This window comes from Cucurbita pepo, chromosome 10 (assembly GCF_057944985.1).
Source record: "Cucurbita pepo subsp. pepo isolate OVF chromosome 10, ASM5794498v1, whole genome shotgun sequence".
Classification (NCBI taxonomy): domain Eukaryota; kingdom Viridiplantae; phylum Streptophyta; class Magnoliopsida; order Cucurbitales; family Cucurbitaceae; genus Cucurbita; species Cucurbita pepo.
Genome location: NC_141807.1, coordinates 1,938,385 through 1,964,950, shown reverse-complemented (window position 1 = coordinate 1,964,950; position 26,566 = coordinate 1,938,385). Strand labels below are relative to the sequence as shown.

At 35.4% G+C, this 26,566-nt stretch overlaps 2 protein-coding genes and 1 pseudogene across 14 annotated transcripts; 2 read left to right on the top strand and 1 right to left on the bottom strand.

Annotated features, from left to right (window-relative positions):
- The first annotated feature begins 1,615 nt into the window (after positions 1-1,615).
- LOC111803692 (uncharacterized) lies at positions 1,616-4,068 on the top strand (annotated as a pseudogene). The gene is made up of 5 exons (XR_015422685.1): positions 1,616-2,115; positions 2,187-2,691; positions 2,756-2,957; positions 3,076-3,579; positions 3,649-4,068. The product of XR_015422685.1 is annotated as an uncharacterized LOC111803692 (transcript).
- On the bottom strand, positions 2,569-15,046 carry EMB3144 (AAA-type ATPase family protein). 12 transcript variants are annotated; one of them, XR_015422684.1, is made up of 21 exons: positions 14,647-15,046; positions 13,913-14,168; positions 13,237-13,600; positions 12,644-12,902; positions 11,414-11,545; positions 9,360-9,434; positions 8,583-8,708; positions 8,389-8,498; positions 8,200-8,278; positions 7,914-8,051; positions 7,717-7,828; positions 6,978-7,141; positions 6,766-6,871; positions 6,503-6,579; positions 5,789-5,932; positions 5,549-5,694; positions 4,587-4,652; positions 4,369-4,444; positions 3,211-3,834; positions 2,829-3,081; positions 2,569-2,695 (listed from the first exon to the last, which is right to left on the bottom strand). XR_015422684.1 is itself a non-coding variant. In XM_023689289.2 (17 exons), the coding sequence occupies exons 1-16, from the start codon at positions 14,926-14,928 to the stop codon at positions 5,551-5,553; spliced, it is 2,568 nt and encodes an 855-aa protein (XP_023545057.2). In that variant the 5' UTR covers positions 14,929-15,045; the 3' UTR covers positions 4,210-4,652; positions 5,549-5,550. The 12 variants fall into 12 exon arrangements, 1 of the variants encoding a protein (XP_023545057.2); XR_015422679.1 differs by having other exon boundaries at positions 2,829-2,864; positions 2,977-3,081; positions 4,369-4,652; positions 14,647-15,045; XR_015422677.1 differs by having other exon boundaries at positions 3,211-3,346; positions 3,431-3,834; positions 4,369-4,652; positions 14,647-15,045.
- A 1,355-nt stretch (positions 15,047-16,401) lies between these two features.
- Positions 16,402-26,335, top strand: LOC111804473 (phosphatidylinositol 4-kinase beta 1). The gene is made up of 17 exons (XM_023689285.2): positions 16,402-18,444; positions 18,814-19,005; positions 19,108-19,156; positions 19,331-19,463; positions 19,612-20,101; positions 20,238-20,318; positions 20,401-20,520; positions 21,961-22,030; positions 22,753-22,850; positions 22,935-23,039; positions 24,135-24,188; positions 24,424-24,567; positions 24,744-24,797; positions 24,897-24,971; positions 25,343-25,426; positions 25,506-25,608; positions 25,733-26,335. Exons 1-16 carry the CDS (start codon positions 17,014-17,016, stop codon positions 25,605-25,607), a joined length of 3,282 nt encoding a protein of 1,093 aa, XP_023545053.1. The 5' UTR covers positions 16,402-17,013; the 3' UTR covers position 25,608; positions 25,733-26,335.
- The last annotated feature ends 231 nt before the right edge of the window (positions 26,336-26,566 follow it).

Sequence of the window (26,566 nt, the reverse complement as noted above, 5' to 3'; positions counted from 1 at the left end):
AAATAATAATATAAATAGTCGATACTGTATACATATAAGATATTCAACCTTATCCATATATTATAGTTAATATACGATTGAGCCACAAAATACTGAGTTGTTTCACGGTATAAAAAGATATGTAATTCAATCTTAATCCTAAACGAGCTATGGACTCGTGTATGAGAAGAGCTTGTCGTTTGATTTTCTTGGGGTGAAAATGACCTTTTTACGTCGATTCAATAACTCTAACATTTAGAAGACTTGACCAAATAAATAGTTGAGAACATAAGTTTTGTACCAAAAATAAAAAAATAAATAAAAAATCACTTTTTCTCATACAAAGAGAGTAGAGGAGCAGTTCGTTTAAGTACTAATTCCCGAACTTGAACAATAGGGTTTGACCATGTCGTTGGTTCGAGATGGACTTGATTTGTGGTTGGATCATAAACAAAGTATTCATTAAAGAATCGGTTGCATGTTTGTGATATTTCTTTTTCTCGGTTTATATTAACACAATATTTAAATCTAGGTTAGGTATTTTTTTTGGAAATTATAACATCAGAATTCATTATAATATAGATTTATTTTTCAGCATTTATTGATTAGTGTAGGTGAAAATAAAAGAAAAAGGCTACAATGGGCCACCTACTTGCTATGAATTAAATAAATATGTTTTAAATTCAAAATTAAAATAATCTAATACCCATAATTTCTCTTCCTAATTTTTTTTTTAAAAAAAATAGAATATAGAAATGGATTGAGATCAAGGATACTTAATACATTTTCAATTTACTAAAACTATATATATATATATATATATATTGGTTTAATTCTGAAAATTATAAATTATTTTTGGGTTTTTTTGTTGAAAAAAAATTATGTATGGTGGAGTATTATTTTGTGAGTTTAAAATATTAATTTTATAAATAATGATAACAAGTTTAGTTAGTATTGAATACGTCTGTGGAAACTAAAAAAAAACTTATTAAAATTCTTAATGAAATAAATCTATATTAACACAAAGTAAAAATAATTAAATAAGCTAACCAACACCCTAGTTTTTATAGCTAAAGACTTTTTTTTTTGGACAATATTTAATTTTTTATTTATTTATTGAAATCTAGCTAAAGAAAACATATTAACTTAATTGATTATTATTTTTTTTAAATGGTATATTAATTAATTATCAAATTTCTCCAAAAAGAATTAATTAAAACTATTGACAAATTAACTAAAACTAGAATAGGTTAAACCTATTCAATTAAATATATTGCGTAGAAGTAATTTTTTTTTAGTAATTATGATTAGTTATTTGATTAACATCATCCTTAAATTATTTAGAATCCATTAATTAACACTTATTGGTTGATTCGTTCATTGGATTTTATTTTATAAGTATATATATACTTAAATTTATTAATTCCATAAAACAAACTCGTAAATCCACATTCTCGCTTAATACCAAATACAGATATATTACTTTTTATTAGTAAAAAAGAAAAATGCTATTAATCTCTAAACTCTTATATTTTTAGTTTGTATAAGAAGAAAAATTATTGTGGATTTTTTTTTTTTTTTTTTTCAAAATAAGAAGATAAAAGTAGAAGAAAAAAAATGAAAAATCAATCAAATTTAATTTTTAAAAAATGGCTTCTCCCTGTTTGATTATTGGAGGCTAATTAAATTCATTCCACAACCAAACGGGCGAAAATGTATAAATCCGCAGAAAATTCAAACTTTTTCCCACCGTTTGAAAGCCTTGTGTTTCATAATTTCATTATTTTCTTCTAAAGCTAAGCTATGGAGTTGAAGCTGGAGAAACCCATGTCGAAAAAAGCTCTCAACCTCGCCGGAGACGATGCAGAAAGTGCAAGCACCGAACGTAATGTAGCCAAAGTTCCGGAGGTTGGGGGCAGTCGAGGTCATTTCAGACGATGGAAAAGGACGGCGCTCTGTTTCCCGGCACGGCGGAGGAAAGGCTGGTTTGGCTGCGATGTCAGATTATAGGTAGAGATGCAGAGTTTAATTCTCCATTTGGAGAATGACGAGTGTGTTATGCTGATCATACAGCTTCTGGTCGTTCTCTTCGTTATATGGAAGATTTCATCCTCCAAAACGTTCTACCTTTCTATGGTGATTTCTCAATCTAAAAAACTTAGAAATGGTTTAGATATATATCTTTGCTCAGTTCACCAAATCTGCAGGCAACACTCACACAAGCGACAGCTACGTCGGGCAGCATACAACAAAGATGGCGAACGATGCAATCGCATACATCAAGAAGTGCTTAGGAGGTGGAGAAGAAGAAGCGCTTGTGTTCTGTGGCCAAGGCGCAACTTCCGCCATTAAAAGACTGCAAGAAGTGATGGGAATTGCAGTGCCATCCATTCTGAGAGACAGGGTAATAGGGACCCTCAAGGAAGAAGAAAGGTGGGTTGTTTTTGTTGGACCTTATGAGCATCACTCCAACCTCCTCTCATGGCGGCAGAGCTTGGCGGAAGTGGTAGAAATTGGAATGGATGAGAATGGGGTTTTAGACATTGAGATGCTCAGATCCCAACTTGAGGCGTATAAGAAAGCTGGAAAGAGGCTAATTTTGGGTTCTTTCTCAGCTTGTAGTAATGTAACAGGAATTTATGCAGATACAAAAGCTATTCCTACACTGATCCATGAATATGGAGGCCATGTTTGCTTTGATTTTGCTGCAAGGTACCTGAATTTTACCCATTTACTTGAATCAAAAGCATTGGCTAAGTGTTTGACTACGATGCAGTGGCCCATATGTGCAAATAGATATGCAATCAGGGGAAATTGATGGCTATGAAGCGATTTTTCTAAGTACTCACAAGTTTCTTGGAGGGCCTGGATCACCTGGAATCCTTCTGATGAACAAAAGTCTCTATAAGTTGAAGTCATCTCCTCCATCAACTTGTGGGGGTGGTACTGTGAACTATGTCAATGGCTTCAGTGAAAAGGTAATGCAAAAAAGCTCACCAGATTTTGAGTTTTGTTCGAGTGGAATCCGTCTGATCGAAACTGAAAATTTGGTATACTTTGACGTCTGTTTCTTTGCTCATGGAAGATTTTCTGCAGGACACACTGTATAATGAAGACATAGAAGAGAGGGAAAACGGTGGAACACCACAGATTATAGGAATAATAAGAGCAGCTATGGCTTTTGAGGTAAAGGAATATATCAGCAACCATGAGATAGAGAAGCAAGAGCACCAGTACGTAGAGAGGGCTTTGAAGAGACTTCTCCCAAATAGAAGCATCTGCATTTTAGGGAGCACGTCTTCTAAGCGTCAAGCCATATTATCTTTTATCGTTTACTCTTCGACTAATTCGTCGCCCAACTGTATCACTGATAGATTATGTAAACCTAACAGCAGAGAAAAGGCTGAAAAGATTTACATGTGGAAAGAGACAGGGTATATGAGAGCAAAACCTCTTCATGGCTCTTTTGTTGCAGCACTCCTGAGCGATCTGTTCGGCATTCAGGCTCGAGGAGGATGCAGTTGTGCCGGTCCCTATGGTCACAAGCTGCTCAACATTGATGAAAAATGCTCGCATGCCTACAGATCTGCCATTGCTAAGGTATCTTTCAATTTTGCATTCCATGAAACAGTGAACTTTGTCCAAACTAAATCTCTAACAACCTAATAGGGCTATGCTGGAATAAAACCTGGATGGACAAGAATAAGCTTTCCCTACTACATGCCAAATGAGGAGTTCGAGTTCATTTTAAAGGCTTTAGAATTCATAGCTGATTATGGACAAAGATTCCTTCCTTTGTATGCCTTCAATTTGAGAACTGGCAGCTGGACACCGAAGAAAAAGGAGCTCGCCGACCTACTCGGGAAGGAGAATTACAGAAACAGTCACATCTTAGCATTCAAAAACCGGTGTGCCAATGCAGAAGCTAAGTTAGCAGCCACAGTATACAAGCATAAATCATATATAGAATCTGCCAAAAAAATCGCAAATCTTCTCCCCAAGTTTCCTCCTGAGAGAAAGCTTCACGAGGACATTGAATCCTCTCTATTATACTTCAGAATCTAAAAAAATACCACATTATAGTTGCGTTGTAATCTTGGTTAGCACGGTAGTGGAATAACGATGCCCAACAAATAAACAATGCACAAATAAATTCTTTTTTCAAATTTTTTTTGCCCACTTCTCCAGATATCATAATCCCCTTCTTCCAAGTTGGCAGCGTAGCATAAATGAAAGGAAGAAAATATTTCTTCATTGATAAATATTAATTATGATGTGGCGTGTACAAAACTTTGTGAACGATACTCAAGAAAAACGTTAACTAAATAAAAATTTATATGACCCGATGAAAAAATGGTACAATTTACAGGGACTACTTCAAACAAATACCTCTTCTCAGTGATGCTAACTCAGGCTGAAAGATAATTCCAGCAACTCAGTCGTAATTTCAGCAACTTCTCACAGCCTAAAACAAAATTATTGCATCATCTTTACTGGATAATAAGAACCCATGAAGTCTCCAGCAAACATAGTTCTCAAAGGTGCAATTTTTCCAAGCCTTCATCATCTGCAGTAAAACATAAGCACCCACAAAGTCACCAACTTACATAGTCATCAAGGATGCAATTTTCCAGACATCCAGGAATCTGGCATTTACTGCCAACATTTATGATCTGCAAGAGAAGAGTAAATAGAAATCATCAATTGCTTCCCTGCGTTCAAGTGAAAGCACTCGGGAAAAATGAAAGGGAAAAGTTATTAAGAGTGTACGAGCTGCACTCTGCATGAAAAAGATGACATGATAATAAAATTTCAAACCCTGGTAAAGATCCTATGATACAAACACAGAGAGAATGAGAGGTAGAGTCATAAATGGTAGACCAATTTCTTCAGGAAAGTATCTGATTTTATGGGATCATTGCAAAATTCAAATTAGAAATAAGAATTTCTTTGATTTTTCTTCATTCTTCCTCCCAATCAAATAATTGAGCAGCTATTTCTTCCACTTAGAAATTTTAGAGTTGGAAATAGATATTATTTACAACAGGGAGAATGCACGAAGACCATAACAGGATAAGGTTAAAATGGGCTAAGGTACTATTTCAGTTTAATGTTGCCCAGTAATTCCAGAAGATCTACACCCACTATTTTGCAGGGATATTTATCGTAAGATTGCAAGTGAAGGACTAAAATTAACAGTACTACGCTTAATTAGGTCATAAAGCTCAGATAAACAAGCATATTTTTTTAGGAAGAAATGACGAATGACAAGTTGTTTGGGATAGAGTTCTTTTTTCTTTTGATACTTTTTATTGGTCAAAAATGTAAATGTAAGAGTTTGGCAAGACTTCTTATCCACTCTACTAGGACAAACTCCTGTAATTTCAGTTTCTTTCGTTTGAGGTTTTCTCGTCCCACTACATATTTGTACTATTGTATATACTTCTCATTATCAATGATTCATTGCCATGTATGTTTTCAATTAACAAGAAAAGGAAAAGGCTAAAATGGGTGCATGAGTAAAAGACTATGAGTGAGAGAGCTAACAGATGAAGGAAATTGTTCTTACATTCAAAGGAAATGACTGGCCATCAGAAGTTGCGGCTTCTCTTCATCTTCTTCAACATCTGCAGAAACTTCAGCTCTGATTTCCTGAACCCTTTTTTCCCAGATATCATCAATTAGTTTCCAAGTTTCGTCATTAACAACTTGTGTCTGCATAAGGGTTCAATTCACCGAGGAAAGATCCAATTATCAGTACTTCAACATTATGGCTTAGGTAAATCTGAGCATTATAGATCGATGTTACCTCCATAGGTCGAGGCGCACCAAAAGTCACAAATCCAACATTTCCAGGTGCAAATGTAACCCTTCCAGGAAGTGTAACTCCATAAATTCCCCACCGTCCAGCATACAGCAGAGCTCCATGTTCATCAATTGGACGCACAGCAGGCTGATAAGGTGCAACCAAAAATTTCCTTAAATAGTTTGAAGACACAGAATATCTGAACATTCACAAGTGAAATTATTGAATAACATAAATCCAAACTACATTGGGTGTTTCATTTAATATTTCCACATCACTATCTTTGAGACCATTAATAAATATTTTAAATACCTAAACTTCGGATTAAGAATTTCTTATCTAGTTTACTATGTCAAATTACATCACTATCTAGTTTACAATGTCAAATTCCCATAACTGAAAAATCAAGAGCATGAATTTAGATGATGAAGGAATCAACAATCTTTTGTCAAAAAGAGACTATTTTGAACCCCTAACAAACCCCTCAATGGATATTGGGGATGTTTTCTAGGAATTTCAGGCATTGATTTCTCAGTCAAGTCAGCTTTAAAAGAGATCGTCGTAAGACTTCAGGTGCACCTGGGGAAGGAACTCCCACTTTTAATATATGCAATTTAAAAAACAAAGAGACAAACCGAACAACTACCATGTGAAAGTAAACAAGCTATGATAATCACCAATGATGGAAATACATTTTTCTGAAGCAAGAAAAACCACCTGTGGAAACCGAGGAGCCTTTTCATATATGTCCCGAATTTCCTCAGCCCTTATCTCTCCCTTTTCAAGTAAAACATCTGCATAATACAAATGCTGCATATTCAATAAGTGATAGATCTTGCATGATACCGACTCATTAAAAGAAATCAACTTTGTTAATTTCCAGTGCATCTCGATATTTAAGCTAAACTACTGTGAAGATTTTTCAACAGTTGACAATTGTTGTATAAATTAAAATAAAGAATTACATAAACCAATATGACCTGTGATTGTCTCTACAGCGGAATGGTATTCTCTCAAGACTGAAAAACATTTTTCCACAGCATAACGCAAGTATTCCTCACGAAGTGCTTCAAGTTTGGATGCAAGCTGTAGAAAGTATCCAAAGTAACTGAGTTATTGAAATATTTTATTATTTAGAAAATAACAGTCATAAAGACTTGAAGAGTATTGAGTTTCAATCATGAAGACAAACATTTGGAACAAGATCACCATGATTCCTGTAGTATGCTTTGCCAAAAGCTGTCATCCCTGTCTGCAGAATCAAAAATTCTGCCAACTTGGAAGCATCTAACGTGGCCTTTGAAGAGATCCAGCACATATTATCAACCCCAAACATTTCCTCCTCAATTACTCGTGCTGTGAGAAATCCAGTGAGAAGTATTAATAACTTAAATGAAGCCAGTGAATAAAGTAGTGATTCTAATATAATTTTAAAGAGTGAATGCCAACGTGCAAGAGACTACCCTGGAAGCAAAATTTATTTTTGATTTCACATTTAAAAAGGAATTATCAACATTTAATAGACAATGTAGGACGGAGGTGGGAGTGGGGAACTGACAAGCTGAACCAATAAAGGCAAAGCCATTAAATTCGCGACTCTTCATACCTGACACTTTATACTCTGTCTAGATTCATTTAAAATAAGGTTTTAACATCAGGTATCGGTTCCATTTATTTATACAAAAGAAAGAAAAAAAACCCTGAATCCAATAAAACAACGACTACAATATTGAATTGGTAAGCTAGATACGATCCTCTCCCTTTCTCAATTTCTTCCCAAAGGAAATCCCTCGTAAGCTTCTCCAAGGATTTACTGTGGGGTGGTTCATGCAATTTACCCAAAGTTAAATTTCACCACACATAGCAACTCACAATTGAAAATTACCCATAGAAAATTATAAAGTAAAGCATAAGAATTTTATATAACTTACGAGCACATGCACGGACAATGGAATTAATATAATCTATTTTTCTTGAAAACACTCTCCCTGGAATTTCAGCATAACGCATATTTGGCTGACTACGGATTGATTTTATATCCGTCTGCAAGGATAAGAATAAAAAATAGTTAACATGCCTTTTTACCAAGGAAATGTTATAAAACTTTGAAACAAGACAACAACACTACCTCGATGAATGGGCGGTGGGTATCTGGAAAATAGGAAGCCAGAATCGCAACGGCTGCTTCCCTATATGCCAATCTTAGTTTCAAATCTTCTGGAATTTCAGTACTATCTTCCTGACCAGTTTCAAAGGTACCCTTTTGCTGCAAACCATTGAGCAAGTAGAGAAATGTTGATAATGCAGCAACCAACAAAAAATAGTGCAATGCGTTTATCCTTTTACAAGGAAAAATTGCTGTATCTAATCTCCTGAAGAATGGAGGGAGTGGCGGCAGGCAAATATGTACTAACCCTTTTCAATGCTTCAAGCAACTCTTCACGTCCAATATGGTCCAGATCCTTTCTGGCAGTCAAAATTCCAGCTTCGTTTCTGTCCAAAATTGAAAATAAATAAATACGCAACTCTCCTTTGAAGTATAAAATGCACATAAAAAATCTTGTTGAAATATAGTCACAGCTTAAATATTTTCTTATTAGTACAGTATATTTTGCAATTCTGCCCCTGTGAAATCTTCAGTTAGCTCAGCAATTTCTTGGAGTAGAGCCTCCTTAATCTCCTCAGAACGAAAAAATTTATTTCTAGCATGCACCTGCAATCACATGCAGATCCTAATAAGATATCATAACTTTTTAGGAGTTTTCTGACTCTAAGAACGAACCAACTATCTGTATACCTTTAATATGGCCAATCTTCCATCTTTAGATGGCAAACCAACTCTTATAATTTTATCAAAACGGCCCTTTCTCAACAGAGCAGGATCGAGAATATCAAGTCTATTTGTTGCACCAATAACTAGCACCTGAAAAATTCAGATTTACCGATCAATCAGAAATTAACTCTTTAAGTTTAAGAAAAGATGAGAAAAAATTCCTAAAAATCTAGGTGGGATGATTTTTTTATATGGGGGAGCTCTTTCGGATCTTAATTGACCCAAGAGAGTTAATATTTCCTATGATATAAAGAAAACTTTTTTTTTTTTAAATGAGAAACGTAACATTTCATTAAGGAAATGGAAAAAAAAAAAAAAAAAAAAAAAAACTAATGCTCTAGAAATACAAACTCCACTAGGAGAAAGAAAAAGAAGGAAAACTATAGCAAAATAAGAAAACTTTGAAAGTCAGTGAATGATTTCTATGAAAACACAACTTCTTCCATGATTAACAGCTCCCAATTTAAAAAGTAATGACTTCCGCTTCCATGTACCACTGCAGGCTATAAACACCTGGATCTCCCATCTCTCGTATTCTAAAATAACTATCCTGCTCCTCTTATGTGGACTGAATAATGAATATTAAGCAAAATTTAGATTAATAAATCATAGAAAATTGGAAAGGAAACAACCTATATTCTAAAATATGGACATATATAGATGAGAATCTGTGGCTTGAAATTAACAAGACTTCCAGATAGGATACTATACAATAACAATAAGTTCACGTTCTCTCCATACCTGTGCAGTAGAAACCTTGAATCCATCCATCTCAGTCAATATTTGAAGTAGGCCTTGTTCCCTTTCTGCACCACCCTGCATAACACATTCTATTAAATCTATATTGCATGCAATGAATATTCAAGTTCGTGCATGTTAAGTGAGGAGCAGAGTTCCATAGCAAAGCCACTTTACAGCATATCCCTTAATATAGATGCATTTGAAGCTACAAAATCAGGTCCATATTCAATAGTAATCATTTCCAGCTGTCAACCACAGACACACAAAGATGATAGTTCGGCACACAAAGATGATAGTTTGGTTACAGGTCAATCACAAATTACTGTTGTTGTTGCAAGTCTAAATTAGACTGTTTTTTTTTTTTTTTTTTTATAATTATTTTTAGAGAATTCCACGTCCCTCTTATAGGAAAAATCGACTAAATCTAAATCGATAAATAATCTAAATTCTCTAGATACGGGATAATCTAAACAAATACCTATATAATGGGTAACTAAATCTAAATAATAAATACTTCAATATCATGTGTATTGTCTTTTTTCATACAGGGACGACAAGTGGAGCTCAAAGGAATACATTCCACTATGGCAGAAGGCGCCTGAACTCAATTCCTTGCATCCAACCACTATCCAGGACATGCAACTTCAGAAATTGCTAGTGGAAAATGTTTCTCTCTTTTATCAACCAACGGGGATGTCTCCTAGCCCATCTTGTGATCACCGAATTCCCTTGGAGACTGAAGCTACACCCGTGGTGGTGCGCCCCTACAGATATCCCCACGAACAAAAGGATGAGATAGAACGCCAATGTGCAGCCATGCAACAACAAGGGATCATCTGTCCCAACTGGTCTCCTTTTTCTTCTCCGGTAATTCTAGTTCTGAAAGCTGATAATTCATGGCGCTTATGTGTGGATTACAAGGAACTCAATACAAAGACCATCAAAGACAAATTTCCAATATCAGTCATTGATGAACTACTTGAAGAATTGGGAGGAACAAAGTTCTTCACAAAGTTAGACTTGCTATCCGGGAATTATCAAATTGCCATGGATCCTCCCGATATTGAGACGACAACCTTTCAAACACATCAGGTCATTTCGAGTTTTTGGTCATGATTGAGTCATAGTTCAATTGATATAGCAACATTGTACCTAAAAGTTTTCAACTTAGTCTTGAGTACTTTAACTCAGAGGTATTAAGGTTCCCTTTACTTGAGTCTTACAAATTCAACATAGGTCGAAAGACGAATTCTACTTCTTCCCCTAGACAAACATCATCTACCTCCACTTACGAGAGACCCATAACTCAATCACAAACTTGGGCCCGTAACAGAATTATTTTCCTTCCCTTACCTGAATCTTATGATAAGCTAATATTAAAATAATTAAATAAATAATAATATTAAATTTAAAAAAAAAAAAAAAAAAGAACAAACAAACAAACAATAAAACGTTGTAGAGCTACTTAATAGCTTTAGAAATTCACCAACCGAGGAAGGAAAAACTAATATTTGACTGTGGTCTCACCAATGGAACAGACATAGGAAAGGGAAAGGCAAAGATGATTATAGTGACTAATCGCACAAAATTCCATGCTTTATTTTAATAATGATTATTTCTAGTTTCACACTTCAGCAGGATATCTCACTTTCTTGTCCTAAGAAAGCCTAAATACTCTGAGGCTTCAGTCAACTATATGCAAGTTGAGGTTGGCCAAATAAAAATTTATATTTAGCAGATCTTATGAACTGTTATTGAAAATGACAAATATATTAAATCGAGGGTGAACAATAAACAAAGAATCAAGGAGGTCATCCACTCCCTGCTTCTAGTAAACTTTGTACTCAATTTGAAACTTACAAGAGAATAGATTACGGAGTAAAAGGCCAATAAGAAGATATCATATAAAATGAACTTAAAGTTCAATTCCATGTAATAATCACATAAGCATATGGCAGAAAAAATGAAATACCAAATAAAAATGCAGGTGGAAAATTTTGAGGTAAACACATTATTTAGAAAATGGGATGAAGAAAAAAGTGTGTTTTCCTTACTCCACCAATATCAGGTCCACCACGTTTGCTACCAATGGCATCTATCTCGTCAATAAATATAATGGAAGGTGCATATGATCTGGCGCTAGCAAAAAGATCCTTCACACGGGAGGCTGCCACTCCCACAAACATCTGGAGAAATAAATAACAAATTGCTAACGTTTCTGAATCCATTTTCTTTAATCAAGTACATCAATCTACATTTAAACAATGATTTTTATTCATGTTGCAACAACACATGATTTTATAACTAACCACCCTTAATATGAAAACCCGAGTGAATTGAAACTAGGAACCCTTTGGTTATGTGAACTTAATTCACAAACACTAAAACCTCTAAATCTATTCGATTTCAACCCTAAGGACTAAGTTAGACAAGGATTGCCTTAAGATCAAACTCTTGAGACAGAACAAGTTGCTTGGCCCAAGATATGAACACTCCACAAAATAGGATGATCAATCCTACTTGAACGTTCTTGGCATGCAACTCAACGCATGAATTGCAAAATTCAACAAGCTTTTTTGGCTAAACTTGAAAGAAGCACCAAGGCTAAAATTCAATCATCACAATCTATTTCCAAAACAACCTGATGGCTAGGGTTTAGATAGCCTCCCAATGAAACCCTCATGCCACATTGACCATATCAAAACTACAATAATGCCCCTACTTAATATCATGAAAAGGATAAAATTGAAAAACAATAAAATTACATCAAAATTATTAGATAAAATGTGAATAACAATTCGGTGTTCTTGGTGATTCATATCAACCCAGTCAGCTCATTCCAGAAAGAGTGAATGGGCTGAACTCAGATGCTGTACCCAAAAGACTGAGCACCGTTAAATAGAATAAGTGAGACTGGTGCAGAATAAGCGCTTTTCATTTGGCCTCAAGAAGCAATATTTCTACTTCCATATTATCATTTGATCTTCAAATAAAATGTGTATTTGAATCAAACCTTCCTCTTTTTATTAACCAGGACAGTGAAAAAAACTAGCAAAAGGAATGGGAAATTCCACGATTTTTTATAACAAACCATTGGACTAGAAAGGAAGTGTGGGATTTGGCAAACAAGATGACCGGCCTTTTTTATGTGTACTCTTCACTCAAATTTTTGTACTCGTAATCCCTCTTCCATTTTTTTTCTCTTTTTTTTTTTTTTTTGTTGCTAATTTTAGTCTTTTTGTGAACCCCTTTCCCTTTCAAGTTGGATGAGCAACAAACCTCACCTCTACAAAATCCGTTCCATTTACAGCAAAGAATGGAAGTCCAGCTTCACCAGCAATAGCTTTAGCCAGTAGCGTTTTACCAGTTCCAGGAGGCCCATGGAGTAGTACTCCTTTTGGGCAATAGATGCCCTTTTCTTGGAAGGTTTCGTCATTTTTGAGAATTCGTACAATCTCTTGCAACTCCCTCTTTATATACTCCTGTCCAGCAAAATCACTGAAAGTGATACCAGTAGTTTCTTCGGCTGATATAAATTTTGCCCTGGTAAAAAGTCATAAAGATTAAATTTCAAATTCCAGGAATGGCACAAAAGATGATCATTACAACAAAAATATGTAACAACACATAGGGATTGGATTCAGAAACCAGAGAGAGAGAGAGATAGACCTTCCTTTAAAGAAATGAAAGTATTGAACGTCGGTCCACTAGCACAAAACTATTTATAAGCATTCTGAATTAGAGAAATAGGAGACTACTAAAGCAATTAAAAGAGCCGCAGTCTACATTGAAGCTTTTGCAGAAGTGTCAACCAACTGAACAAAATTAACATTAACCAGGGAAATATTCAAAAAATTAATCAAAGATATCTACTTACCGACTCTTTCCTAAAGATCCAAGTGTCTGGCGCTGGAGTGGTGGTCTAGTTGTTTTTGTAGGAACTCCCAAATCACAAGGTATCAACTTTGCATATATTGGTCTCATCAAGTTATCAATCCAAAGATACAGTGCAACAGAGAGTGCTAGTCGCATAGACCAAATAACTGCAGTTGCAACAGATGAATAGACTTCTGCAGGGACTGCATCCACATTAATTACATCAACATTTACTATTTGTTGATGTAACCTTTTCCAGACATCGTTCCAACAATCAATTGGCATACGATCAATCACATGACGCCGAAAGATGACTTCATTCTTTGCATTTCCACCTGTTCCATCCTTGTAATATGGTAAAATAACTGCACACGTATAACAATCAACTATCAGAAATTTTTCAGGAAGTAAATATTATACCCTTCTACAGAGATCGCTGAAAGAGAATTTCTTGAATACGTAACTAACAATCAATTGTTAGAGACAGAACAGCAAGAATGTCTTAAAAAACTAATTTACAACAAAATATCTTAAGCGGCTCTAGAAAATTGTGATTACAGTACCCCTTCCAATTTGCTAACTGTAGTCTTTTTTTTTCTCTTTTTTCTTTTTCTTGCTTTTAAATAAACTTGAAAACAAGAAACGTACATGCGTTCTGAAATATAAACAGTGACTACCTGACATTGTCTGACCGTAATTTGAGTACTCAATGAACTGGACATTGCTCGAATTAAGCAGTGTCAAAAAATCACTAAAATTAATTCTGTGGGAATTCTCGGGATCCCACTCGGTTCCCTTTAATTTTCCACGCATGGTCAATAAGGCCCTACTCCAACTAGAAGCCATTACAAGCTGCCTCTCTAATTGCAAATTCGCCTTCCTCTGAAGTTCTTCCCACTTATTTATCCGTTGTCTCTCATCATCCTTCAATTTCTAAAAAATCAAGAGAGAAAAAAAAGTTAGAGAATCAAATTAGTATTGACTTTCACCTAGAAAAGAAGTTCTTCAATTGCTGTTAAATACATGTGCAGGCACGCGTTGAGTCACTGAGAGCCAAACATATGCCTAGTCTATTGATTTTCATTAGACATAACGATGTCTTCGTCATTGCAAAAATAAAAGACAATCAACATAACGAATTTATGCAACAAACGCCTTCCATGTAGTGGCTACTTTTAGGTTTTAGTCGTCATGTAAAAGTTCGTTTTCTAAACACGAGTTTCAATTTCAGGAACTGTAGAACACTTCTCTCTCGTTCAGCCTCAGCTAACGTTTCTGCCTCTTCGACTTATTCAGTAAGCTAGCACCAAATACATACGCCAAAATTACCTTTCTCTTCTTAAAGTCCTCGAATCTCCCTAATGAAACATCAATCAGAATTTAAACATAGAAAGGAGAAGAAGAAAAAAACCTCGAATAGCTGAGCTGACTCGACGTCTTCCTCGACATTTGTGGAGGCTATCACCGCATCTATGTCCGAACTTGAAGCTTTTGGAGTGAAAACTCTGTGCTGCCGGAACTTGGGGAAAGTAAAGATGCGGTCTCTGGAACGAGTTTTGGTAGGTGAACCATGATTGCTACACGATGAAGAACAGGATGAAACTAGCTGAATTCGACCGAGAGATGTAGTGGAAGGAAGAACGGGATGCGATAATTGCATTAAATTAAGTGCGTTTGAAGCCATAAACATCATGATTCCAGCATTTAGGAATGTCTTCTACTCCTCTATCTTGTCGTCGCACTCAGTTTCTTGAGAACTATGTGATGAAGTAGAAGAATGGTGGCTGTACAGACGCGGGTTTTATCTGAGGTTTTTTGTATGTGTTTTTAGTGCTTCGTACGGGAAAATATTTATGATTTATCAATACCCAATTTTCGTAAAATAAAATAAAATTAATACTCAATTAATAAAAATATTTATTAGTCTAAAATAATATTTTTTAATATTATTTTTTAAATGTTATGAATAGTTTTATTTTTTTAATCTAAATGTATTTTGAATTTTAAAAAAAATGAAAAGTATTAATTTAACTTTTGAAAACTCGAGAATATTTCTAATATTTTTAAAACTATTTTTTAAATTAAAGTATTAAGTATTTCGTACTTTTTAACAAAATTTAATGATAATTTTATTAATTTAACCGATATTTTTAATTCACAAAATAATAAATTGTAAATTTAGTTCGATTGGTTAAAATATTTTAACAAAATGTTCTCATTTGAACGGACAAAAAATTAAGATTAATTCATATATGCAACATGTTTAAATAGGCAGTGATATAGGTTTAATAATGTCCGGATGTTTTTAAAATATTTAATTTTGATCTTTCGAATTTTAAATTTATTTCTAAATAATATATTTAAATAGTTTTTTTTCCGTTAAAATGAGATGAAAATTAATAAAAAAAATATGATGCGGAAAATTTGGAAAATGTGAGATTTAATTTATAGCATAATTTAATTACAATTAAATAACATACCAAATTAGATGAATATCCATCATAATTCTTGTGCTCAGTTTTATAAGGTAAATTTTCATATATGATTTGATGTTTGAAAATAGTCAGTAACGTTTCACATTTTTATACATCATCATCTTTAGTTGATATGAAATCTCACAATCTATTCATTTGGGCCCCAACGTCTTACCTGGTAGACTGTTCAATATCTGAGTTTGATAGCATTTGTAACAATCTAAGCCAACTATTAACAGATACTGTTCGCTTTTCCCGTTTTCATCTCCAATCGACGTGGGATTTCACAATCCATCCACAATTGAGCCCAACGTCCTCGTTGACACACTGTCTAGTTATATTTAAAATTTGAAGATGCAGTAAAAACTACGTGTATACGCGTAAGAATGTAATCTATAATCATCCAAATTTTATTAATCTAACCATATCAGTTAATATTTGCACCCATGAGGGCAGATTGGTAATTTGACATGCAAGTTCTTCAAATTAGGAACATTTGGTATGAATTAATGACGATAAAATGTAAAATCGAAAAGGCAACGGGTTTGAAAATGAAAGCTTTGGAAAGAAAATAATAATAATAATAATAATAATAATAATTTATTAAATAAAAAAAAACGCTTCCCCGTTTTCCCACCAGGACAGCTTCGTGATCAGCAATTAAAATAAATAATGAAAAAATGAAAATTAATTGCCACTTACGTTCTGTCTGTCTCTCTCATCTTCGACCTTTCTTTCTCTCTCCCTCCAACAATTTCGACGACCACCACCATCTCTGCACTACTCCCCAACACCACCTCCAGCACTTTACCCCCCACGCTGCTCAATTTCTCACACGGATTTCAAGATCCACACGTTCAACCTCGGTTCTTCTTCGCGCCATTTCTTCAATTTCTGTTTCGAACCAATTCGATTTCACTTCCTGCTCAAGGTGTGTGGTTTTCTATTCATGTCTTTCCACTTCTGATTGATTCTCTCTCAGCAACTTACTTGCATTATTCGTTTGGTGTTTCTTTTCATATTCCGTTCACTTCTCCCCTTGGATGGGCTTGAAGGAATCGCTTCCCTGTTGATTGTTTTAAAAAGAAATTGGGAATTGGGATTTTTGTTGACGAATGTGGTTCAGTGTTGGCGTTGGAATTTAGTGGTTCTGGAGTTTGAACTCAGTCGGTTTTAGGAATTCAAGTTGTTTGTGGAGGTTTGAGTAGGATTTTTTGTGTTGTGGTGATCGGAATTTTTGAGAGGATTTTGGGGTTTCTGGTTCTGTTTGAGTTGTTGGTTCGGTTTATGATGATCGAGTAAGAATGGTGAGGTTTCTGGGACTACGTGGTGACTCTTATGAGTCACCACGAGAGATCGCCTCCAGGGCCACAACTACGAGCGAGAATGGCGAGAATGGTTGGCTCATTCGGTTCTTTGACTCGGCTTTTTTCTGTGAGTGGATTGCTGTTAGCTATCTCTACAAGCACGAACACTCGGGGGTCCGTGATTATCTCTGTAATAGAATGTATACGCTGCCTCTATCGGGCTTGGAGAGCTACTTGTTTCAGATATGCTACATGATGGTGCATAAGCCTAGTCCATCGCTGGATAAATTCGTAATTGACATGTGCTCTAAGTCGCTTCAGATAGCTTTGAAGGTGCATTGGCTTTTAGCGGCTGAGCTTGACGACTCTGATGATACTGATGGAATAAGTAGGATTCAGGAGAAGTGTCAGATTGCAGCGACCTTGATGGGTGAATGGCGTCCTCTTGTCCGGCCTCAAGGAGAATCAATGAGCCCTGGAAGCAAGAACCAGGTTTTGAATAAACTATTTTCATCAAAACAGCAGTTGTTGTCCCTTGTGTCTTCTCCACCTGACCGAAGGTCCATGTCATTCTCGCCTTCATCAGGGAACAGTTGGCAAGAAGATGCTGGTCAATTATCGCCTGATGAGAACAATATTTTTAAAAAATTTATCCCAAGCCCAAAAGTTAGAGATGCATTTTTGTTTAGGAAGTCGGTAGACAAGGATGGTGATGAAACTGAAAAGGATGGGTTCTTCAAGAGGCTTTTAAGGGACAGTAGAAATGATGATGACTCAGGTTCTAAGATTCGTGATACTCTGCTCTTCAGGAAGTCGTCAGAAAAAGACAACGATGACTCTGAGAGAGAGAGTTTTTTCAAAAGGATTCTGAGGGACAGTAGAGGAGAAGATGAGGATGTGACTTCAAGCTCAGAGGGTTTTTTCAAAAGGTTGTTTCGTGATAGTAAGAATGATTCTGTGGATAAAATAGCTTCCAAGTCTGGTTCTGGGGAGGAGGATGAAAAGGAAGGATTTTTTCGAAAGCTTTTCAAGGATAAGTTTGACGACAAGCGAGATGGGAATGACAGAAATGAAGTTGATATGAGCTCTGAAGAAAAATATTCTAAATCCAGGGAAGATGATGAAAAGGAAGGGTTTTTTCGCAAACTTTTTAGGGATAAAGTTGAGGACAAAAATAATGTAAATGATAAGGTTGAAGATGCCAATGGGAACGGGGAGGAAGAAGAGCCTTCAGACTTCTCATTGTTTCGCAAACTGTTTCGTGTGCATCCGGAGGAGGCAAAAAGTATTGAATTAAATGACAACGGTAACATTGATAGCCTTCCTGAAAGTAGTCGAGGGACAGAAAACTTTTTCCGCAAGTTGTTTCGGGATCGTGAGCGTTCAATTGAAGACTCGGAGCTTTTTGGATTGAAGAAGCACAATGAGGTACGTTTACTGTTGGTCACTGATTCATTTTCCAGAAAGAAAGAACTATGTTCATTTTTCTATGATTAGAAGCATTTTTTTTAATAATGAAACTATAAGAAGGTGATATCACCTGGATGTTTCAAAAAGACTCCTAATGGCAATAATAGAACAGAAAAAGTATGGAGGAATTTAGGCTAATAGAACCAAGAGAAATTCAAAAGAAAAAAGAAAAGAAAAAAGAATGCTGCCCTAAATTTCCTCATCCTGAAGAGAGCACTAAGGGTATAGAATAATGCAACACCTAAGGTTTGAACTGCATCAGTTGCCTGACTCTCTGCTACAACTTTTTGGCACCCTAGTCTGAATTATATGCTTATAACTTTATAGAAGCATCCGGGTTCCCCGAGGCAGCGAAATGAGAAGTCAAATGTGAAGCCTCCACTTCCAAATAGTACTGCATCTCAATTCAGAAAAGGAGCTTACCATGAATCGTTGGATTTGGTTCACTCATTATGTGAGACATCGTATGGTTTAGTGGATGTATTTCCAATTGAAGACCGCAAAAGTGCACTCCGAGAGGTTGTTTATTATTTTTGTGCCAATTGAACTCTTATGTTCTTACATTTTTTCCTGAGTTCCTTACTGATATAGTTCGTACATCTCTTGTCATTCTGTTTAAAGTCTCTTGCAGAAATAAACTTAAAAGTAGCCGAGGCTCAAAATAATGGAGGTATGATCTTATTTATAGGGTACCTATATTGATGCTAATTTAGAAGTATTTTCTTTGCATATCGATGGGTGATTTCTCTCTGTGTTCTAGCAAATGTGCAATGCTATGATACTGCAAGAAATTTGTTTTGGACGTTGAACCTTTTGATTATTTAGATGTTGTTTGTATTTTCAGGCGTTTCCTTTCCTATGGGAAAGGGGATGTATCGTGTTGTCCATATTCCTGAAGATGAAGCTGTGCTTCTCAACTCTAGGGAAAAAGCACCTTACTTAATATGTGTTGAAGTACTGAAAAGTGAAGTTCCAAAGTAAGTTCCAGCAGGCTGATCTGCTTTGATGGCAATTACAGTTATAATTATCAACCCATTCAAGTCATTTTAATATTAACATTCAAAACTTTGACCGCTCTGTCTCTGTCTCTTTATCTTATTTTTGTTTTTAATCAATTTGTTTTAGCAACGTAAAGGATGCCTCCAGTGCTCAAAAGTTATCTAGAGGAGGAATTCCTTTAGCTAATGGAGATGCATTGTTGCCGAAGCCACCTCCCTGGGCCTATCCATTGTGGACAACTCAGGAGGCATACAGGAATAGTACTGATCGAATGTCCAGTTCTACTGCTCAAGCAATTGATCAAGCAATGTCGCATAAGTCAGATGCAAAGGTGAAATTTGTAAGTTTGAAACTTTCTGTGGAGAAGCAACTGCAGAATGAGTCAAAGAACACTGAAATAACTGGTTCAGACCCCGCCGAAATTGTATCGTGTCAACATGGTACAGCTGATGTTGCTCATGGTTCAGGAGCAGCTCCGAGCAGTGACTTGGAGTGGGTGAGAGTTGTGCTGACAGCTGATCCTGGAACAAGAATGCAAGACATTGAAGTACAGGGAGCACCACGTCGGAGGGAACACCGCCGGGTCCCAAGTACAATAGCTATAGAAGAAGTAAAGGTGAGATTTTGCATTTGCAAATAGCGTTTACTTTTGTGCAGAATAATAATAATCATCATCATCGCCAGTGTCTTAGAGATTTGTGATAACATCCCATATGATGACCTTCAATCAAGTTACTTCTCCTTTTGTGCAGGCTGCTGCAGCGAAAGGCGAGGCACCTCCTGGACTCCCTCTTAAAGGGGCTGGACAGGATTCATCAGATGCACAGACAAGGGTGAAGACTGAAAAAATGGTTATATTTTTCTATATTGCGTGATTGTGGTGGTTCAGAGCTTACTAATCTCTTTTTAAAACAGGCAAATGGCAGCACACCCAAGGCCAGTGATGCCTTATCTGGAGAACTTTGGTCAGTTAAGAAAGAAAGGATACGTAAAGCTTCAGAATTTGGCAAGTTATATGGTTGGGACTTGCGTTCCGTAAGTTCTGTTTAGGTTTTCTGGGATCTTTTTTTTATTCAACATACATTTTTCGTTCTGTACTGAAATCACATTAATCTTTGATAATACTGCAATTGATTGCCCGTTGTAGATATAGCCATGGACTTCATAGAAGAATTCCCAACACCCCAATGGCACACGATCTTGAATAGTGGATATGCTCTCTCTAGCAGTGGTCAATTCATATCTTTAAAGCATTATTTGGAGCCACTAAAGTGGCCAAGATCTGTCTTTAGGAAATAATTTATATGAGTGGATACTGAGCATTGTCTCAGATCAAGACAACATTTTTTTTACTTATGTTGGACTATAGTATTTCATCTGGAAGGCAAGGCATTCAACTCAAAAAGGAGCACAACCTATCACTGTGAAAAAATTGAAATAATGAAGTGGGGAATAGATACTTTGGAGCTATAATTTGATGCTTTGCCATGTTTGAACTTAGACATCTGAATCTTTGTCATTTGTTTAGTTAAGAAACAAAGACCATATATCAAATTTGTTTCTCACCCAAAAAAAAAAAAAAAAAAAAAAAAAGAAAAAAAAAAGAAGAGCTTAGACATTAGAATCAGTGGCTACCTCAGGTTACACTCTGGTACAACTTCTATTAGAGTCGTACCATAGAGTGCCAAAAGCAGCTTCTTTTTAATCTTCAATCCTGGGAATTTGTATCGGCCCACATTTTGCTGGTTAAGATCTGGTGAATCTTGACGTGCGTACTAAGAAAGAATGGGAGCATATTAAGTTCCCCCTCCATCTGCCTTTTTGTGAAAATTACCGGTTTTATGTTTCGGGGTGTGTGCTATTTTCTGAGATCTGTGGAGTGAGAGGAATTATTTTGTGTTTAGATGTTTGGTCCTTCGTTAGATTTGATTTTTCTTTTTGGGCTTCAACTTCAAAGAGCTTTTGTAACTATTCTATAGGTTCTTTTTTGCACATTTGGAACCATTTCATATAGAAGAGCCTCCTTTTGAGGGCTTGTCTTTTTGTATGCCTTGTATTCTTTCATTCATTTTCAATGAAAGCTGTTGTTTCATTAAAAACAAAATGTAAAATAGCTATCATGGGGTGAATGCATCCGATTGGTAAATATTTAAAATAATTTGCTACATCTTCCACATTTTGTTACATATGTTGTCATACTTCATGAGTATTAACTATTATTATCGATTTCCTTCAACTTGACGACATATCAATATGTTACCCAAGCACAATAATCCCGTGTGAACTTCTATTACTCACTTTCTGTAGGTTTTGGGTCTCACTTTTTGTGGGACTTATTTCTTTTGTATGCCTTTGTATATTCTTTGATATTGATTAAATGGAAGGGTTTCTGATAAAAAAGAACTTTCTAGAGCGCCAATTAGTTTATGGATATCCAGATTTGCCGTTGTTTATTTCCTCTTCTTTTTTTCATAGGTCATCGTGAAGAGTGGAGATGATTGCAGACAAGAGCATCTTGCTGTGCAACTTATTTCACACTTTTATGGTATGACCACTTTTTAGGGCTTAATGTTCAATCCCTTGGCTGAAGGCTAAGGGTACAAGACATCCCTATCCTAAACTTTCATATTGAAAGAAGATCAATGCAGGGAATTGGTAGGAGAAATACTCAATTTAGTTACTTGATAAGTTATAGATGCTTCATTTTAGTTTTGTTAATTTGTTAATTGATTGGTTTTGTCTTCCTTGTTTCTAAAGCTATAAAAGGCTTTAGATGGGTAAGTACCAAGTATAAAAGAAAAGCCTAGAAAAAGAATGACTGGATAAAGGAGCAATCAGGAACAGAGAAAAATAACATAAGAAAGGAACAAAACATAATCACAAGAGACTGCTCAATTTTTAAGAATTGGAAAAGGAGGTTAATGTACAAAAAACTCCATAAGGAACATCCAGAGAGTGGCATTGAGATGCGCTGCATTCTAAACCCTCATTTCAGGCCTTAAAATTGTACTATTTCTTTTGAGCTATAAATTGTAAAAATAAGGACTGCTACTTGCCAAAGAATCTGAAGTCTGAAGCCTATTACTAAAGGGGGATTATCAAGCTCCTTGTCATCATGTCCTTAAAATGTCTGGAAGAGGGCAAAATTAACTCTACTCACTTGTCTCAGTCGCAAGAATGTTAATAATAATATATTTCAAATTTCTTGAGCGTCTGTAAATTATTTTGGTTTTGACATCTTTGTTTTGTCATATTGCTTGTTACCAGACATATTTCAAGAAGCTGGTCTTCCTCTCTGGTTACGACCCTATGAAGTATTAGTTACTTCTTCTTACACAGCTCTTATTGAGACAATTCCAGATACGGTAATCTTATACTATTTATTTAGTTTAAGTTGACATCGAAAAAGAAAATGAAAACTATACAGATCACCACTATTTCTCTTACAGGCTTCACTTCATTCTATCAAAAGTAGATTTCCTGGCATCACTAGTTTGCGTGACTTCTTTGTTGCCAAATATGAAGAAAACTCTCCAAGTTTTAAACTTGCTCAGGTACCCTTTTTTCCTTCTAATTGCAGTTTCTTGATATTGTACATTTAGGATTCCCCTGAAAGCTCTCTCTTTAGACTTCTAGTTTTCCTTCTTTCCAATTTTTGAAAATTTCATTTCCCTGGGGTATAGAGGATGGTTTTATTGAAGGTTAAAAAACTGGACGAATCAAATTCTACGTTTCTGTTGCATTTGCTAATATGATGCTTCCATCTTTGGGTGTTGGATGAAACATGAATGGACAATTTTTTCAACTCAATCAGGACTTTGAGTAGGTGTCAGATTTGAATGTTATCTTGTCTAAATCTGTTGAAGCTCTTCTTTCAGGGATTCTATTCTCGATAAGAATAAAATCAACATTAGGTTGATAAGTGGAATATTAATTTTTTATCTTCGAAGATGGTCGACTTCTTTCGTGACTAAAGTTCCCATAAGAAGAATTTGACTTTAAAGGGAAATGCGTATTATCTTTGAAAATGTTAGCCTCTCTCCACAATTCCTTTCTACAAAAGAATCGTGTCCCAAGAATCTGAAGAACCTAGGCTTTCCTTTTGGACTGAGATCTCTTAACATCTAATATATATGTATATATATATATATGTACACACATACATACATATATATAGAATATGTATGCATGTATGTACACATTGCTCGAATATTTAGCTTATATTGCATTCATCAGTTGAAATTGTAATTCTATATTGTTTTTTTTTTTCTTATATGATTAGATTGAAATTCATCTGTCTTTTAGAGATAGGGTGGGGTGGGAAAGACAAATTTCCCTCATAGGAGCGAACTCATTCCCACGTTCGTTAGCTGCACAGCTGGAAACGGCAGCAACTAATAGTATTGTTATTGTTGTTACTTCTTTTTTACTAGTGGAAGCATAACACTACTAGAAGAAAATGGGGATGTTTTCTTGTATTTTATCCAAAACTCTATTAGCCTACATAGTTGAACTTCAAAATTATACATAAAATATTTTATTGATAATCAAATATTTGAGATGGACAAAGACTCAGTATACCTGATTTTCCCTTTTTATTTTTTCACCTCTGTTGTGATTTGTTTCATTCTTGTTCAAATACTGTACAGAGAAATTTTGTGGAAAGTATGGCTGGATATTCCCTCTTCTGCTACCTTCTGCAGGTATTATACTGATACTAGTATTGTAACTGTGTTGTTTCAACTCAGTATTTTTCAGAACCACTACAGACATTTGAAAAGAATTAGTGGAAGGGGCTGACTCAAATATTATTTGTCTTTTATATTCAATCATTTAAATTATTTCATTATTAGCTAGAGACTAGATAAGAGTTCATGCTTCTATAATAAGTTGGCTTTGTTAAGTCCTTTTATTGGTTTTTCCTACTGTATTTACCAGGTTAAAGATCGGCACAATGGAAATTTGCTATTGGATGAGGAGGGTCATATAATACATATTGACTTTGGCTTCATGCTCTCTAACTCACCTGGCGGGGTAAATTTTGAAAGTGCTCCTTTCAAATTAACCCGAGAGCTTCTAGAGGTATGTTCACTTTTGTATGAGACATTCGTGGGTGGCAACCTACACGCGTCTTCCTTGTTTATTTATTTATTATTATTATTATTATTATTATTATTATTATTATTATTATTTGACATCCTATGATTATTCCGATTATTGCCTTTTTAATTGTCAAATAATTGCAATATTGATGCTAGGTCATGGATTCTGATGCTGAAGGGGTTCCAAGCGAGTTTTTTGATTATTTTAAAGTACTCATAAACCCCTCTTTTGTCGTGAGACCTTGATATTCTTCACATCTTTCTGCAACACTGGTCTAAATTTATTGCTGCTTTTGCCCTTGAAACCAGGTTTTATGCATTCAGGGATTTCTCACATGCCGTAAACATGCAGAATGTGTTATTCTTCTTGTTGAGATGTTGCAGGTAGAATTGTTTTTTTTTTTTTTTTCACTTATGCCCAAAATTGATCTCTACACTGAACTGAAGCCTCAGTTAATAAAAATTCAAATCATTATTTCTTGTTAACTTATTGAATTGTCTGCTGAATCTTTCTATGCTGTGGAGGTAGTCCAGAATTCTATTCACCCTTGCGAAGAAATTTTGGTCACATTAGTTAATATTTTTTGTTTTCCTTTTTCAGTTTCTTGATTAGTTATTATTTCTTGTTTCATCTTTGTTGAAATATAATAGAAATGCACTTGATATCCATTCCTTTGTTTCTTGTACTCTCTTTTTTGTTTTCCTTTTTCAGAGTCAGATTGTTAACTCGTTTGTTTTCTCCACATTGGAATCAGGACTCTGGATTTCCATGCTTTAAAGGTGGTCCACGAACGATTCAGAATCTTAGAAAACGATTTCACCTCAGTTTGACCGAAGAGGTTCTAATTAATATACTTGTCGTGCGTGACTGGATATCGCATTGATAGAATCCTAACTGTGAAACTTTTTCTCATGCAGCAATGCGTCTCTTTAGTGCTTTCACTTATCAGTAGCAGCTTAGATGCATGGCGGACCCGGCAGTATGATTACTATCAGAGAGTTTTGAATGGAATATTATGAGGTTAGATTGGATTCTTTGTTTTACCATTTGAGACTGCCAGCCTAGTAAACTGTTTTGGTTGAGATTACATCTCTAATCAACTAGCAGTTCAAGGCTAATTTGTTTCTGTTGGGGTGGCTTCAAGGTTTCCCTGGATGTCAAAGTAGATTCTTTGCTGTTGGTGCATGGGCTGTTTGTCCACATGAGTGGGGTGAATCTGTGATTTTATAAGCCGATGGAAAGTACTGCTGGGCTAATCAACCGCTGGAGCAGTACTAATTTTTAACTTTCTCATTAGATTTAGTGCATAACTTGGCTTCTTTCTGGGAGAGCAGATTCAGCTTCCCTTTCCATACCAAAAATGCATACCCTGTATATAATAATTCCAGTTTCAATGAAGAAGACAGACCCCGAACTCGCGTGGCTGCCCGTACCATCTATGCTTAATGACATCATGATTGCAACTCACATAGGCGTACTTAACCCGAAGCAACAGGCATCAGTGCGAGCACATCTTGGTGATAGAACGAAAATCTCTCGCATTATATAAAGGTTTAGTTTATCTTGTTTACATTTTTGAGGTGTTTGGATCCCATCTGTGCTACAACACTTGTTGTACCAAAGAGGTTGTGATAGAAAAAAATTGTTCAGTGCATCATTGTCTGTTTCTTGTGCTATCGATTCCCATTTGCTCGCAGTGGAAAATTCTCTAATTTGATGAAATCATATATTATGAGTTTTAATGGCATTGATCTCTGCTGTTATTTAAGGCTCCTTATCTTACTGGAAGTGACATTCTACTGTTAATAATCTATATGTCAATAGCATAAATGCTTGGTGTTTCTACCTCTTTATTATGATCTTATGATGGAAGATTTTACTTCATTTTCTAATGTGTCACATCTGCATTGATTGAATGTGTACAAAATGTCAAATAAAAACTCATAGAGTAAAAGTTGCAACCTTATAAATTTAGAGT

What these genes read in the sequence shown, in the direction of transcription:
- EMB3144 (XM_023689289.2), bottom strand. Translation starts at nt 14,928, where the DNA reads ATGATGTTTATGGCTTCAAACGCACTTAATTTAATGCAATTATCGCAT. An exon ending in GGATCTTTAGGAAAGAGTCG is followed by an intron (nt 12,903 to 13,236) that starts GTAAGTAGATAT and finishes ACTTTTTACCAG; the next exon opens with GGCAAAATTTATATCAGCCG. An exon ending in GAAGATTGGCCATATTAAAG is followed by an intron (nt 8,499 to 8,582) that starts GTATACAGATAG and finishes ATGTGATTGCAG; the next exon opens with GTGCATGCTAGAAATAAATT.
- LOC111804473 (XM_023689285.2), top strand. Translation starts at nt 17,014, where the DNA reads ATGGTGAGGTTTCTGGGACTACGTGGTGACTCTTATGAGTCACCACGA. An exon ending in CGAGGCTCAAAATAATGGAG is followed by an intron (nt 19,157 to 19,330) that starts GTATGATCTTAT and finishes TTGTATTTTCAG; the next exon opens with GCGTTTCCTTTCCTATGGGA. An exon ending in CTGAAAAGTGAAGTTCCAAA is followed by an intron (nt 19,464 to 19,611) that starts GTAAGTTCCAGC and finishes AATTTGTTTTAG; the next exon opens with CAACGTAAAGGATGCCTCCA.